Source organism: Pleurodeles waltl, chromosome 12, assembly GCF_031143425.1.
Source record: "Pleurodeles waltl isolate 20211129_DDA chromosome 12, aPleWal1.hap1.20221129, whole genome shotgun sequence".
NCBI classification, from domain to species: domain Eukaryota; kingdom Metazoa; phylum Chordata; class Amphibia; order Caudata; family Salamandridae; genus Pleurodeles; species Pleurodeles waltl.
Window position 1 is genome coordinate 272,365,132 of NC_090451.1, and position 13,924 is coordinate 272,379,055.

Genomic DNA, 13,924 nt, shown 5'->3' on the forward strand with positions numbered 1-13,924 from the left:
AGCGAGGATGCAGGGGAGCTGGTGCTGGTTGTATGCCAAATCTCTTGTGTAGCCCCTGAATGACCAGAACTGATGAGGGGTTGTAAGGCCTAAAGAGTGTGCTGTGGCTAGACTTCCCTTGAAGCTCTCAAGGGTGGAATCAGCTCTTTCACCAAAAATACGAGATCCATGATCAACCCCAAGTAGTCGATGGTATCAGGGCACCATGAATTATAAAATTGGCTGCATCCTGACCATCCTGAATGGTTTGAGCCAAAGAGGCTATGGACTTTTCCAGCATTGCAGGCAAGATTTTGTTGTCCATATCCCAGATGGCATGCATATAATGGGCAAGTAGATAACTGACATTGGTCGACCTGAAGGCTAGACTAGTTGAAGAGAACATCCATTTCCCAAACACATCAATCCTTTCCGACTCCCTCTCAGTGGGGTTTGAGGGAGGGTTGATTATGGGGAATAATTAGGACTCACTGAGCAAACTCTCAGGCATAGGATGCTGCGTAAGAAAATCGGGGTTGCCAGGTGCCAGTCTATGGCCTCTAGCCAAGCCTCTGTTCATTGGGGAGCATGAGCAAGGTTTAGACTAAGGTGGTCATTACAACATCAGCAGTCTTTTTCCAAGACCGCCGAGGGACCGCCGTGCGGAAGACCGCCAGTGGTGGCGGTTTGCCGCTCGGCCTATTATGACCGTTGGCAGCTCTCCGTCCTTTTACAGACAGAGAGCCGCCAACAGCCATACTGGCGGGAGGCGGGGAAGTGGAGGTTGCTCCACCTCCACCGCCACGCCAACAGAACACCGCCCAGCGAATCACGTCCTGTGATTCGCCGTGGCGGTGTTCTGTTGGGGGTGCAGTGTCGGCGGAGCTGCCCCCATGGCTCCCGTCCCCTCCCGGAGGATCGACGGAACAGGTAAATCGATTGCCCGTTAGGGGAGGGTGGTCGGGGGTGTTGTGTGGGTGCATGTGGGTGTGCATCTGTATGTAGAGGGGGAGTGTGAGTGCGTGTATGCTTGCGGGGTGTTGCGTGTTTTGGGAATGAGTGCGGGTATGTCTGTGGGTATGTCTTTATGGATGTGTGCTTGTATGTTTGTATGTGGGTGTGTGTGTCTGACTGTGTGTGTGGATGTAGGCATGTATGTCGGCGTGTGTGCGTGTAAGTGTGTAGGTGGTGCCTGCATGCGTGTCGTGTGGGTATGGGTGATGTGATGTTGAGGGTCGGGGTGGGGAGGGGGGCGCTGCCACCTTTGGGGTGTGGCAGGGGTGGTGGGGGTGTAGGGGAGGGAGTCGGGGTGGGGGAGACCCCTATCAGTGCCAGGGAAGGAATTCCCTGGCACTGATAGTGCTTACCGCCATGGATTTCTTGGCGGTTCAAACCGCAGGAAATCCACGGCGGTAAGCCGGGTCAAAATACCGCTGGTGGTATAGTGACGGCCGCCGGGCTGGAGACCCAGGTCTCCAGCCCGGCGGTCGTCTCCGCCATGGCGGGCGGAACAGAGAACCGGCGGATGACCATGGCGGTAACCGCCATGGTCATAATACAAAAAAAAAGACCGCCAGCCTGTTGGCGGTCTTACCGCCGCTTTCCGCCTTCCGCCAGGGTCATAATGACCCCCTAAGTACTCAAAAGGATGTCGGGTAGGACTTTATTGAGGGGTATTAAGGGCTGGCTCGGATGGAGATGGGCCAGGCATAAAAACTTCAGTAAGCACATTTGTTTTATCCCCAGAGAAAGGAAATTGTAAATCCAGAACCTCAGCAGTACACCTGATGTTTATGGCAAAGGGAACACTCTCTTGCGTTGGCAGCCCAAGGGGGGAATCAAGACTGTATCAGGGGAAGTATCAAGCCCATTGGCCTCCTGTGAATTTATATACAAAGTGTCATCATCAACATGGGCTCCAGGGGCTCAGCTGGCACTGAGAACTGACCTACCAGCAGTAACCCAACTGGAGGACCCTGCAAATCATTGGGACCCAAAGCTTCACCAGAGGGTACCAGACGAGGGCCAAAAATATACAGCATCACTTCCCTAAAGGCACTGACCTGATGCAGAATCAGTGATGACTGTGGAAATTTGGGGCACATTGAGATCAACTGGGGGAAGAGCTCTTCAATCGGGGATCAGAAACTAGACTGAGTGGCACCTTGATTCCCTTGCGACTTCTCTTTAGATAGAGTGATGGGATGGGGTCTAGTCCCACTGCGCCTTCTTTTCTTTCCACTCCTCCGTGGACTTATCAGATGGCTTCGCCTACCAAGAGGACAAGTCGGGGGATTGGCTGCAGAACCAATTGTGCCACCCTCAGGGACCCCTCACCACACCCACACAATGCTGCCATCACAGACTGCGTGTGTTGGTGCAGGCTAAATTTGGAAATATGACCTGTCACACACCTCTTTGTGCCAGGTCTCCTAACACTGCGTTTTACAGGTGTAAGTCACACCTAAGGCAGGGTGCATCCAGGCAAATGTGAGTGCATGTATGTATGAGCAGCTATGCCCCTACTATGTCTCTGTCGATTCTGAGACATAGCAAGTGCACAGGGATGGACACTGGTCATTGTGAGTTCCTAAGCAACATGGTGGCTTCTCTGAATCCTGGGATGTTTGGTGTCAAACATCTCAGAATAATAAACCCTTACTGCCCTCTGAATAATTACCCACCTACTGGTGTGTTCATTTACTGGTCCAAACCAGTGCAGCCACCCTACCTCAAATTCTGGCCCCCTAAGGTGAGAGCCAGCGCTCTTGGAGGCCAAGACCAAAGGCCTGCTCTGGGCGGAGGTGATAACACCTCATCCAGAGCAGGCTGGCCATTTCAGAACGGGAAGCTCCAAAGGCCTTGCCATCAGTGAAATGCAACCCAGGTCGCTCCAAATGGTGGAGATGACCAACTCCCTTGTTTGACCCCACTTTTGGCAGTAGTACTGGTGGGAAAATTTGCTGAATTAGGAGAAGTGCCCACTTCATGCCAGTCCCACCTCTAAGGTGGACGAGCTGAAGTAGACACTACTTTATAAACTCTTCCCTGTTGTTTGGAAGTAATTAGCCCACTAGGGTTAGGGCTATGCCCACTTCCCAGCGGAAGTGGTCATAGGAAGGGTGTAATCACCCTAAAGGTGGTCAGCCTAGTGGTTACCACCTTGAGCTCCCTGTAATGCCCCTAAATTGAGTACTTAGGTGGCACCCCTGAACCCTAGACCTCAGATCCTGACTACCTACGAACAAGAAGGACAAGCAAGAGTCACCCCCACAGAAGAAGAGGAAGAAGAAGCAGTGGACCCGGTATCAACCCTTCCGGCCTGTCTGCTGACCTCACTGGACTCTGCACAAAAAGACTCATCCTGCAACTGCAGCTTCAAGAAACTTAGGAAGCCTGCCTGCCTTCTAAAAAGACTCAGACTCCCATGAGCAGCGGACCTGCTCAGCAACAAAGTATCCAACAAGGACTCTGCAGCCTGGAGACCTGACACCTGAAGTGACCTCTGCACCAGGGAACCTCGACCTGGTGAGAAGCCCACCAATGGTGCCAGCAGGGCTCCCCAGCTGTTCTGAGCCCGAGTCCACCCAAGTGTCACCTCTCCTCGGCTCATCCAAATCGCCGGCAGCCACTGCACGCAGTCCCCCTCTCCCAAAGCCTACAGTCTGCACCTGTGATCCCTGACCCCAGCTAAGGTGGGCCATCAGTGCCAATGACGTCCCCCAGCTTCTAAGAGCTCAAGTCCACCTTTGGTCCCCCCCCATCTGACTCCACCCAACAACGCCTGCCACCTCAACACACAGAACTGCCAGACCGTAAGTAGTGCTGGACGGTGAAACCCAGCACCAAAGGACACCCCTGCATCCGTCACTCCTGGGCTCTGGAGACAAGGACCAACGCTGCACCTACCTTCCTTGACATCTCAAGTCTTTGACCTCCCTGCTTGTCATCCCTGACTGGCTTCCTAGCCAGAGCCTGCAGCCTGTCTTCGCGAGGACCAAACTCCCATAGGAAACCATTAGGCACCCATTGCCTTGCTGTACCCGGCCGCCCCAGTGCAGCCTAGTTTGACCTGTTGGTGTGGCTGTGATCATTGCCCAATACTTACCTTAACTTCCTGAGAATGGCTGTGTGTGTCGTTGTTAACCTTGTGTTTGCAGAACATTGTTTTTCCTCCATTGGATAACATTAAGAGAATTCAAAAAATTGCACAGTATCTATTTTTGAAACTGCTAAGTATTTATGCTTAAAAGTCAACTTACCTGATTACGGAATTCTTGAGTTTGAAACATAAATAAAAAGAACTATTACTTTTCTAAATTGGTCTCTGATTTATCCATTGAGTGTGTCTCATTTATTGCCTCTGTGAGTAAAACAAACGCTTTACACTACTCTCTGCTCGTCCACACTACCACAAATAGAGCATTAGTCCTATCTACGTTTGCCTCTACGATACCAATTGGGGATCCACTGAACTCTGCACAGTGTACTTCATTTTAGGGCACTACATAGAGAGAGCAGCTTCCTACAACAGTTGGCAGCGCAACTTTGGAAGAATGGGCCAGTAAACTCCCATTCACATGAAAGCAGGGAACAAGGCCTGGTCAGACTGTAATTACTCAAAAACACAGCATGCTGTCACCACCCTGCTACACATGTGAAACTTGTGACTGGGTGTTGGGGAGACCAGATCCTCGGGGCCTGCGCATGTTCCCAACATGTCCACCACTAGACAGCTCCAAAACTCCAATAGATATACCACAGAGCCTGAGAGAGTCCAAGTGGGGGAAAAGGGGATTAGGTAGGGAAGAGCTGGGAAGGAGACCTGTAGGAAGCAAGAGGTTAAACAACCCAATGTCAAGATATAATCACAGTGACTTTCAAAAGACTATGGTTCTAAGAATTCTTATACTGTAATCATGGATCACTTAGAAAAAGACTATAACTAGGCCTCAAGAAATCTAGATACCTGGAAAAATCAAGAATGGGTTAATTCAATGTTTCATTTGAGCTTTTCAGGAAATATCATATACTGTCTAGAATACAAGAACCTTCTTCAAAATAGTTTCAGGATAAACATTGCATTTTTACAGGAGGACAAAGGCTATCTGACCATTCCTTGAAAAAACAACAGGAAATGTACTAGGAGCTTAATTAGCACAAAGAATGACGCACTTTGAATTAAGCGTTTTGAGAAAAACAAAAGCTCAGGATAAATGTGTGCACCTCAACAAACACTGCACACCAAAGTATTCAATACCATGAAAAGATCGCGTGCACAGCCGATCTGAAAATCAAGAGTTTACTGCCAGAAACAAATTGCGCACCTTGCTGCCGATTCGAAGTTTCACAATGCTAATGTCATGAAATGATCGCGCACACTGCCGATCTGAATGTCAAGAGTTTTTATGTCAGAAAATTAATTGTGCACCTTGCCGATTCAAAACACACAATGCAAATATCATGAAATGATTGCGCACATTGTTGCCGATCTGAATGTTAAAAGTTAAATGCCAGGAAATGAATCACACACCTTGCCAATTCGAAATACACAATGCAAATATCATGAAATAATTGCGCACACTGTTGCTGATCTGAATGTCAAAGTTAAATGCCAGGAAATGAATGGCACACCTTGCCAATTCGAAATACACAATGCAAATATCATGAAATGATTGCGCACACTGTTGCCGATCTGAATGTCAAAGTTAAATGCCAGGAAATTATTCGCGCACCTTGCCGATTCGAAATACACAATGCAAATATCACGAAATGATCGCGCACCCTGTTGCTGATCTGAGTGTCAAGAATCATATCTCAGAATTGAATCGCGCACCTTGCCGATTCAAACAAGAATATGTAAATGTCATGAAAACACAATCACGCACACAAGGAGTTTCACAACTAGGCCCAAAAACTTGAATGTCTTTGAAAACCGGGGTCGGGGGACCCGCCCGACCTCCGCCTTACCGCCCTGCTAAAGGATCGTCAATATAATGAGGGCAGGCCTGGAAATATCATTGTAGGCCTCCGGGACCGGAGCTCAGGAAGTTGCTACTGCTTTGCACCGGGACCTCTGAATAGTGAGCACATGGAGCTGGGCTGACTCCATTATATAGAGTCAAGCACAACCCACAGACTACACCCAGTCATGGAGCAAGGAAAGCTTCTAGAAGGTCCTAAAAAGGGACCACACCCTGACACACTCGGTAAGCCTGCAGCAATACATTGCAAATGAACAGTTATTGCAAACATCATTGATAGTGGTTTTCAAGGTTAAAATCTGCAATGTAAAAGGTTAACAAACTGCATATAAACATAATGCATGAATTATGCCTTTGCATGAAGACTGGGGTTTTGCATTTTAATTGCCCGTAGAGCGCGCACTGTCCTGATGTTGACACTGGGACAATAGTCATTCCGTCACTATGAGGGCTCGCTGGTGCATACCTTCAGGTCCAGGACAAGTCCAGCGGCCATTCAAAGTCAAGGGAAGGCCTAGGCCTTAGCTCACAAACTACATTAGTGTGAAGCTGAGGCCAAAATTCAAAATAACAGGGTAACACATACTCATAGTTTGGGCACAGAGGGCAGGGGATACATCTGTGCACCATGGAGGGGACAGTTCCCTCACAATATTGTTTTTTTTGTTTTGTGGTACTACTCCTTTAATTTTACTTTACCTTCTGTTCCGGGCCTTCTAACATAATTAAGTAGTTCTTCACCCTGCTCCTCTGTTATAGGTTTACTGAGTTTGTCCACCTTCAATTTCTGGTGACATGGGAAATGTACCACCATCAGGGATACATTCCTGAACTATGGCCCCTGACGGATTGTCTGTGCTTCTCTTTCATACCTCGGGATCAGATTACCTTTTACCTTCTGATAAAGTGCATGATCATTATGTTGTTACACTCTTGCTGATTGAACATTTCTGATAAAAGATTTCAGCAAAGGATGGATTGTTCTCAATTCTAACACACTGATATGGTATTTGTGCTCCGATAGGGAACATTTCCATTTAGCAGAGAGGTTCTCTATGTCATCTCCCCATCCTTTCATTTATATATCCGTTATTAAAGTCAGAGCTGAAGGACAATTTTGGAAAGGAATTGCTTGTTGTATGTTGTTTACTGCTCCATCAAACAATGAAGGTGGACAAGAGTATTTTCACATCACAACCCCCTTCTCTTCAGATAACTGGTCTACCAGGCCCTCTTCAAAGGGAAGCATATGCAGACTGGGTTTGGGTACAATAAAGGTGCAAGAAACCATACTTTCCAGGAGCGATGAGACTTTTTTGAGATTGTGGAAATCAAATTGTTCTTCAGAAGGTGACTTTTTGATTGAATAGAGGAGAACCTCTTCTCCAAAGAAAAATTTCTTGCCAGTTTTGTGTTGAGTGTTGCTGATAAGTACTGCATTACTTGAATAGAAGGTGAACTTTGGGGAATTGCTCTATAAGCCTAGATAAAAGAGAAGGTCCAAAGCAAATTGACAGTCCTGTAGTTCCAATGCTGAGGAATGCTCATTCTTTGACATATTTTTGTCTAAGATTGTCTGGCAGTCTAGACTTGGACTTTGTTTTACACCAAGAAGTAGGGGGAATAAATTCCCTTGTTCTTCTGAAGTTTGGGCACCAATTCAAACCTTTTTTGTGAAGGAACTTCCTCTGTGAGCCAGTTCAGGAGTAAGAGCGTAGCAGTGCAGACCTCCTCTGTGGAATGTCGATCAGAGAGGAACAGAATACGGTTATGTACATGTCCTTCAAATATTAAGCTCTTAATAGACTTACGTTTGTTTCTGCTCTGCCATCAGAGGATAGGGTTGGAATTGTCCTAGCAAGGTGCTTTGCAGTGTTGGCATGATGGAGGAGTCTTAGCTTGGAGGAATGTCATTGCCTCTGAAAAAGATGTTATTTGGAGGTTGCTGGTGTTCTTGCCATTGTTGCTGTTTCTTCCAGTAAGGATTACAGTAGCCTTGCTGGGCTGCCACAAAACCTTCCAAATTGTACCCTCTGGCAATTCCTCCTGCTTCTTCTGTCCAACTGACTTCAAGGTTTTTAAGTCTTTTTTCATGCACTGTATTTCTTCATTGAAGTGTACAAAAAAAGGTGGTGGGGATGTTTGAGTTAATCTCAGCCACTGTTAGTTACTTAGGCACATCATAGCCCATCACTATTTTGAACACCATGACATCTCAGTTTGAACCTAGCAATATGCAAATCAGTCTCATCCCTGCTCCAATGGGAGTAGCCCAGCTCGAATTGCCAGGCCAGGGCATCCCTGAACCAGAACACAAGCAACTACAAGACATGTTTCAACCTGGTTGGGGCTCTTCAGCCAGGTATAGCTTGGTTGCAGTGGTACAGAGAGAACGGGACCCATGCCAGGGCATACCTGTCTCATAAAGGCTATTGCATTTAAGTATACACATTGGCATTGGGGCAATGCAGAGTTTCCTACAGCAGATTTTCAGTTGGCTCTGATGTCAGGAACCCCTTACCCAACAGTTTGTCCCTCACTGGCCTTCAGGCCACAGTGGTAGACACCCTTCTTTATTTAGGGCAAGATGACAATTGCTCATTTTCTCTACCTAGTCCAGGGAAAGGAAAATGATAAAACACAGGAAGAAAATGTATTGCGCATCGGGGCAATTGATTTTCTTTATATTTTAAACAGACTTTTGCCATGGGAATTTACTTGTCCGTGCCGAGAAACATGGCATCTGCTTGGAATTAATTCCAAGCAACTGTGGCTGTCATTTACAAGTATGGCATCTGGCCTGCTGTGTAATGGGCCGATGTGAGGCCTCTGTCACGCGTGGTGGCATAAACAGTCCACTTGGGTAGTCTAAATGACCCCCTGAGCTATTTGACTACCATCATACTCCTGTAGGGGGTATATATCCAATGAGTTTTGCAAACTGTGTATGTGTAGTCAGATGTCTTAACCTATAGATGGATTCCTAGTCCTATCTTATTTCGAATTAATCTTAGAAGTTCTTAGTAGCACAGCTTATTGGGAGCTTTTCAGGTCTATGTTTTTTATGAGTTTTCAATTTTTAAAAAAAAATCCTTCGTAGCATCCTCTCTGTGCTGAGGTGCGAAAATTAAGAAACTCTGGCCTGGTGAACTTGTGGGTCGCAACATATGACTACGTCCCCAGGCCCCTTGCCTGTACGAGTGAGCAACTATTCTTCAGTTTTAGACCTGTAGCCACAAAAGAAGCGAAGTTCTATCCTCAAACTAAGTACTCTGCAGAAATATTGAAGATTCTTTTAAATCTCATGGTGCTTAAAAAAAACATTGATGCTGCACTAATATATACCACAGTAACAATCATATCAGCAGTAAAGTTGAATTACTTTAGTCAAACAATGATTCATGATTACTTACATGACAACAAGTGCAGCATCCCGGGAGTAGTCCAGTAAGACCTCGTTAAGCCTCACCTGCCGAAGTGACTGCAAGAAATAGTATTAAAACAACAAATATTATTCCATAATCTATTTAGCCATGATTGTAGAAATGACGACATTTATTACGGCACAGTTACAGCACCTAGGAACAGGGAGCATTGCTAGTTATTTATAAATGAAGGAAAGTGTGTGCAGGTTATTGCATTCCTACATTAATTCAGATTGGATTGTATTTTTCAACAGGTTGACCTGAATGGAGATCAGATGTTGTTAGCTTCATAGTTGATTGGTAGGGAGTTAATTATCTATCCCCCCGAGGTCTTGAAAAATGGCAGATATGGGTGCATCCAACGATTTACATTGTGTGATGCCTGTAATTGTATCATAAACAGTTGGGAATTGGAAGATATAACGGCAAAGGAAAGTGCTTTAAGAAGCTAATGTATCTTTGCTGGATCAAGGCATAACCAGATTCTTCTGGCCAGCAGAGAATCGTGGACTCCATCCCAGAATCCCTCATCAGAGTTATGGCTTCTTTGGAGCATTTAAGATATGAAAGGAGTGGATCAAATTGTCCTGAGGTTTTTGCACATGAATAAGCTTCAATGGCACTCTAAGCCGGAAAACATGTCTAGAACAAATCTGGCGCTAAATCAAGTACAAGATTTATATAATTTCTGTACTTATGGTTCTGAATGTATTGCACTATGCATAAATTAACGTCATTGGGTGAATGACCGAGAGGCCATGCACAGTGGGGCGGCCCTACAAACTGACAAACCCTGACAGCTACTTTGGGCACCAAGACAGAGGGGACAGCAAAATTATGCCATTCAAGGAAGCCATCTCGTAACAGAATGATTTTTGATTCAGTGATCAACGAATGTCTTAATCCCACGGATATGCAGCTAACAAGAGGTTCTGTAAAATTCCTAAAAGTTGTTTTAGCTAATTTAAGTGTGTTTTTTGTAACCATCCCTAGCACAGGCAGTCCTGGAGCTGGAATGGACACTTTATTACTGTAATATGTTGTTAAAGTAATCAATTTTTTCTAAACTGCTAAACCTTAATAGTCCGAAATGAAGTACTGCTCTCTTTTAACATGTTTTGAATGCGCCTATTTTAGCTTAAAGATCAGTATGTTTTAGAGTGTTCTTTTATAATGGTATTAATTATCTACACAATAAAGATATCACTACTAGAACCGGGAAGCCTTCAGGGGTACCTGTGCGCTATATAAAACAACATAACTACTAGAATATGCAAAAGTCGCATTGGATGTGTGTGTGTTGTGTGCTTTATGTGCATATGTGGCTCTGTGTGTGTGGGTGTGTGTGTGTGTGTGTGTGTGTGTGCGAGCTTACATGGCAGCACAAACTCTGTTTCCAGGCATGGCCTTTTGTGCCCTAGTCTTGTGTTGCTTCCATTGAGCTAGTTAAACTAACACACTGAGAGATGAATGTTTTGTGGATGAAAAATTTAGGACTGTAGAGAGTTTCGGGAATGACCTGGGATGAGGTGGCCCCCTTACTCAGGACTGATCATAGTAAATCGGATGAAAACCTGCGTTCTATGTGGCTTGTGTCTATCAAGGTCTGAGGAGCTAGACCGCTTTCTTTCCCCACTTTTAGCTGCAAGAAAGAAAAGCGTCAGCATTTTTGCCCGCGGATCAGGGTGTATACTTGTCTCTCTATGTCCTTTTTCAGAGACCCAGCATGCCTATTATTAGGGATCCTCTCCTGGATCAAGGTCTATTTTTGAAAATGTTGTATGTTTTCAATGTAATATTCTGGGCCTGTGGGAGAAGTTCCAGGACACCAAAATAGAAATGTATAAAAATGAGCATGAAAGTGCCGGGACCTGCACTTACCTTTGCTTTGTACCTCTTGATTTCCTCGTCAGAGATCTTCCAGGGACAATCCTGTCTCATTTCGTTTACCATAACTTCATCCTTGAACCCATCATTAAGCCTGTAGGGGGCGATCATGTCTTCAAACCGTTTGGTGCTGGAAAGAAAATGTTTCATCTCGTAAATCCTGTGCACTTTCCCATAATTTTTTAATCAGTAAATTTAAGTCTGGCCTTTAAAACAGATTAAGCTATTTTACCAGTCTATTATTTTCCCAAAACAAATGGTACCTATGATCTACCTAGAAAGGGGCTGCTGTTCAGTAGGCTGAATTAGTGTGTTAAATTGCCATTCACACTTTGCTTCCACCCTCCATAACATACTATGAGCATTCCCACTTTACCCATTGGTTCCCTTCTCTTTGATGGACTACACAAAGGATGTGCACTACTGCGAGAAAGGTGGTTCAAAGTATGTTTTTTTCATTTTATTTTTTATATTAACTTTAAATTACTTTATTTTGCCTGCACTTAGGCTGCACATTTAAATGGTGATTTCTTTCCCGTCTCCTTTTTAAAGTTGCTGTTTTAGAGAGTTCACATGATTTTGTCCTCGAAAGAACTATAAAATGAGTGACACAATTGAAAGAATTCTTACTTTAAAATACACATAGCCAGTAAAACAGTCATGATATGTTATGATCCCCAAAAGGTGAGAGCTGGTGCCCATCACCTGTAACCACCTGCACAGGTTAATCCCAGATGATAAATGACCTTCAGGATAGCGATCTCCGAATAATAATGTTCACCGACTTAGCCACCCCCCTACAGCCGTAGGACATTCTGGGGGTCATTCTAACCCTGGCGGTCGACGACCGCCAGGGCTAAAATGACGGGAGCACCGCCAACAGGCTGGCGGTGCTCCAATGGGCATTCTGCCCGCGGCGGTACAGCCGCGGTCAGAAACGGGAAACTGGCGGTGTCCCGCCGGTTTCCCGCTGCCCTAGGGAATCCTCCACGGCGGCGCTGCTTGCAGCGCCGCCATGGGGATTCCGACCCCCTTACCGCCATCCTGTTCCTGGCGGTTTTCACCGCCAGGAACAGGATGGCGGTAACGGGTGTCGTGGGGCCCCTGGGGGCCCCTGCAGTGCCCATGCCAATGGCATGGGCACTGCAGGGGCCCCCTAACAGGGCCCCATAATGATTTTCAGTGTCTGCATAGCAGACACTGAAAATCGCGACGGGTGCAACTGCACCCGTCGCACCCTTTCCACTCCGCCGGCTCCATTCGGAGCCGGCATCCTCGTGGGAAGGGGTTTCCCGCTGGGCGGGCGGGCGGCCTTCTGGCGGTCGCCCGCCAGCCCAGCGGGAAACTCAGAATGACCGCCGCGGCCTTTTGACCGCGGGACGGTCTTCTGGCGGGAGCCGCCCGCCAAGTTTGGAATCAGGGCCTCTGTTTGTTATCTTATTGACTTCACTAGGTCAGGACAGGAAAGACTGGGTAAATTACTTTGTATCTTTGTGCCTCAGTTGTCTTGCATTATTGACAGTGCCTAAAGATAATTCAGTTCTAAAAGTTCTCCATTCAAATGAAGTTCCTCAAAGTGAACACAGTTTTAGCCAGTCAGCAACCTGTCGAAGACATTAGGGTCCATTATTGAGCGGTTGAGAGCTGATCCCAGACAACGTGTCACTGAAATGCCTGTGTAGCATGCTGGAACTGCCATTACAAATGTGGGATCTGAAAATGTACAACCAAGGTTAGAGTGCATTTCCAGTATCTACATCAAACCTTTTCCTACCATGTCTGGAGTTTTCCTCCAGTATGGACATTTGAAGGGATTTAATACAAAGCCACCATGGAATACATGATGCCTTGATTAGACGTTCAAACACTGAAAGTATTAACTACTTACCTCTAATTCAAGTAATTAGCTTTTAACATGTCACGTGCCCCTTAAGTGTTTGTGTTCTGGCCAAGACTGATGTATAAATTACATGCTACTGTATTGTTAAAAAGCATCCTTTCATTTTTAGGTCTGCCATTATGTGTGGGAACACACACACCTTCCCTGCCCACAGGACTGCTAGCAGGGAAAGCATATCTGCTCTCACTCGGCAAGAGATTTAAAAATGCTCATGCCAGGTAGGAGCAGGCTACGGTTTCCCTGCCCAAGCTTCTGCGGGCAGAGAAATACATATTGCTCGTACCTGGCAGGAGCATGCAGAAACAGCTGCTCCTGCTGGGCAGGAACAATGTTGGCTCCTGCAGTATGTGGGAAGCCTGCAGGGGAAGAGGGAGTAATGGGGCTCCACAATGGCCTAATTTGATGCATGGTGGGTGCAAATAAGACAGGACTGACAGAATAAGGTCCTGGGGGCCACAACAAGCTTGGGGGGGCATGCCACCCTCCCATTCAAATTAAGTGCTGTCCCAATGCATGGTGTCTCTGGGGCCTATTAAGGCTCACGGAGGGAGGCCACACGGCGGTCCCCTCCCCTTTTGGAATTCAGCCCTGACAGATGGGGTTCCTAGGAACTACTGATGTTCAGATGTTGAGGGAGAGGGACTGCATGCCCTTCCCCTTTATATATTTTGCCCCCCGGAGATAGGATCCCTAGGGCATATGCCTCTCCCCTTATCATATATGATTCGGCCCGGGGATGGGATTCTCAA

At 46.4% G+C, this 13,924-nt stretch overlaps 1 protein-coding gene across 1 annotated transcript in view; it reads right to left on the minus strand.

Moving 5' to 3' along the window:
* SLC12A3 (solute carrier family 12 member 3) overlaps nucleotides 1–13,924 on the minus strand; it is a 251,049-nt gene that overhangs the window by 7,824 nt on the left and 229,301 nt on the right. The window contains exons 24-25 of the mRNA XM_069215813.1: nucleotides 11,270–11,405; nucleotides 9,377–9,444 (exon numbers count right to left, since the gene is read on the minus strand). Coding sequence (XP_069071914.1) covers nucleotides 9,377–9,444; nucleotides 11,270–11,405 — 204 coding nt within the window. The remainder of the gene's footprint in view (nucleotides 1–9,376; nucleotides 9,445–11,269; nucleotides 11,406–13,924) is intronic.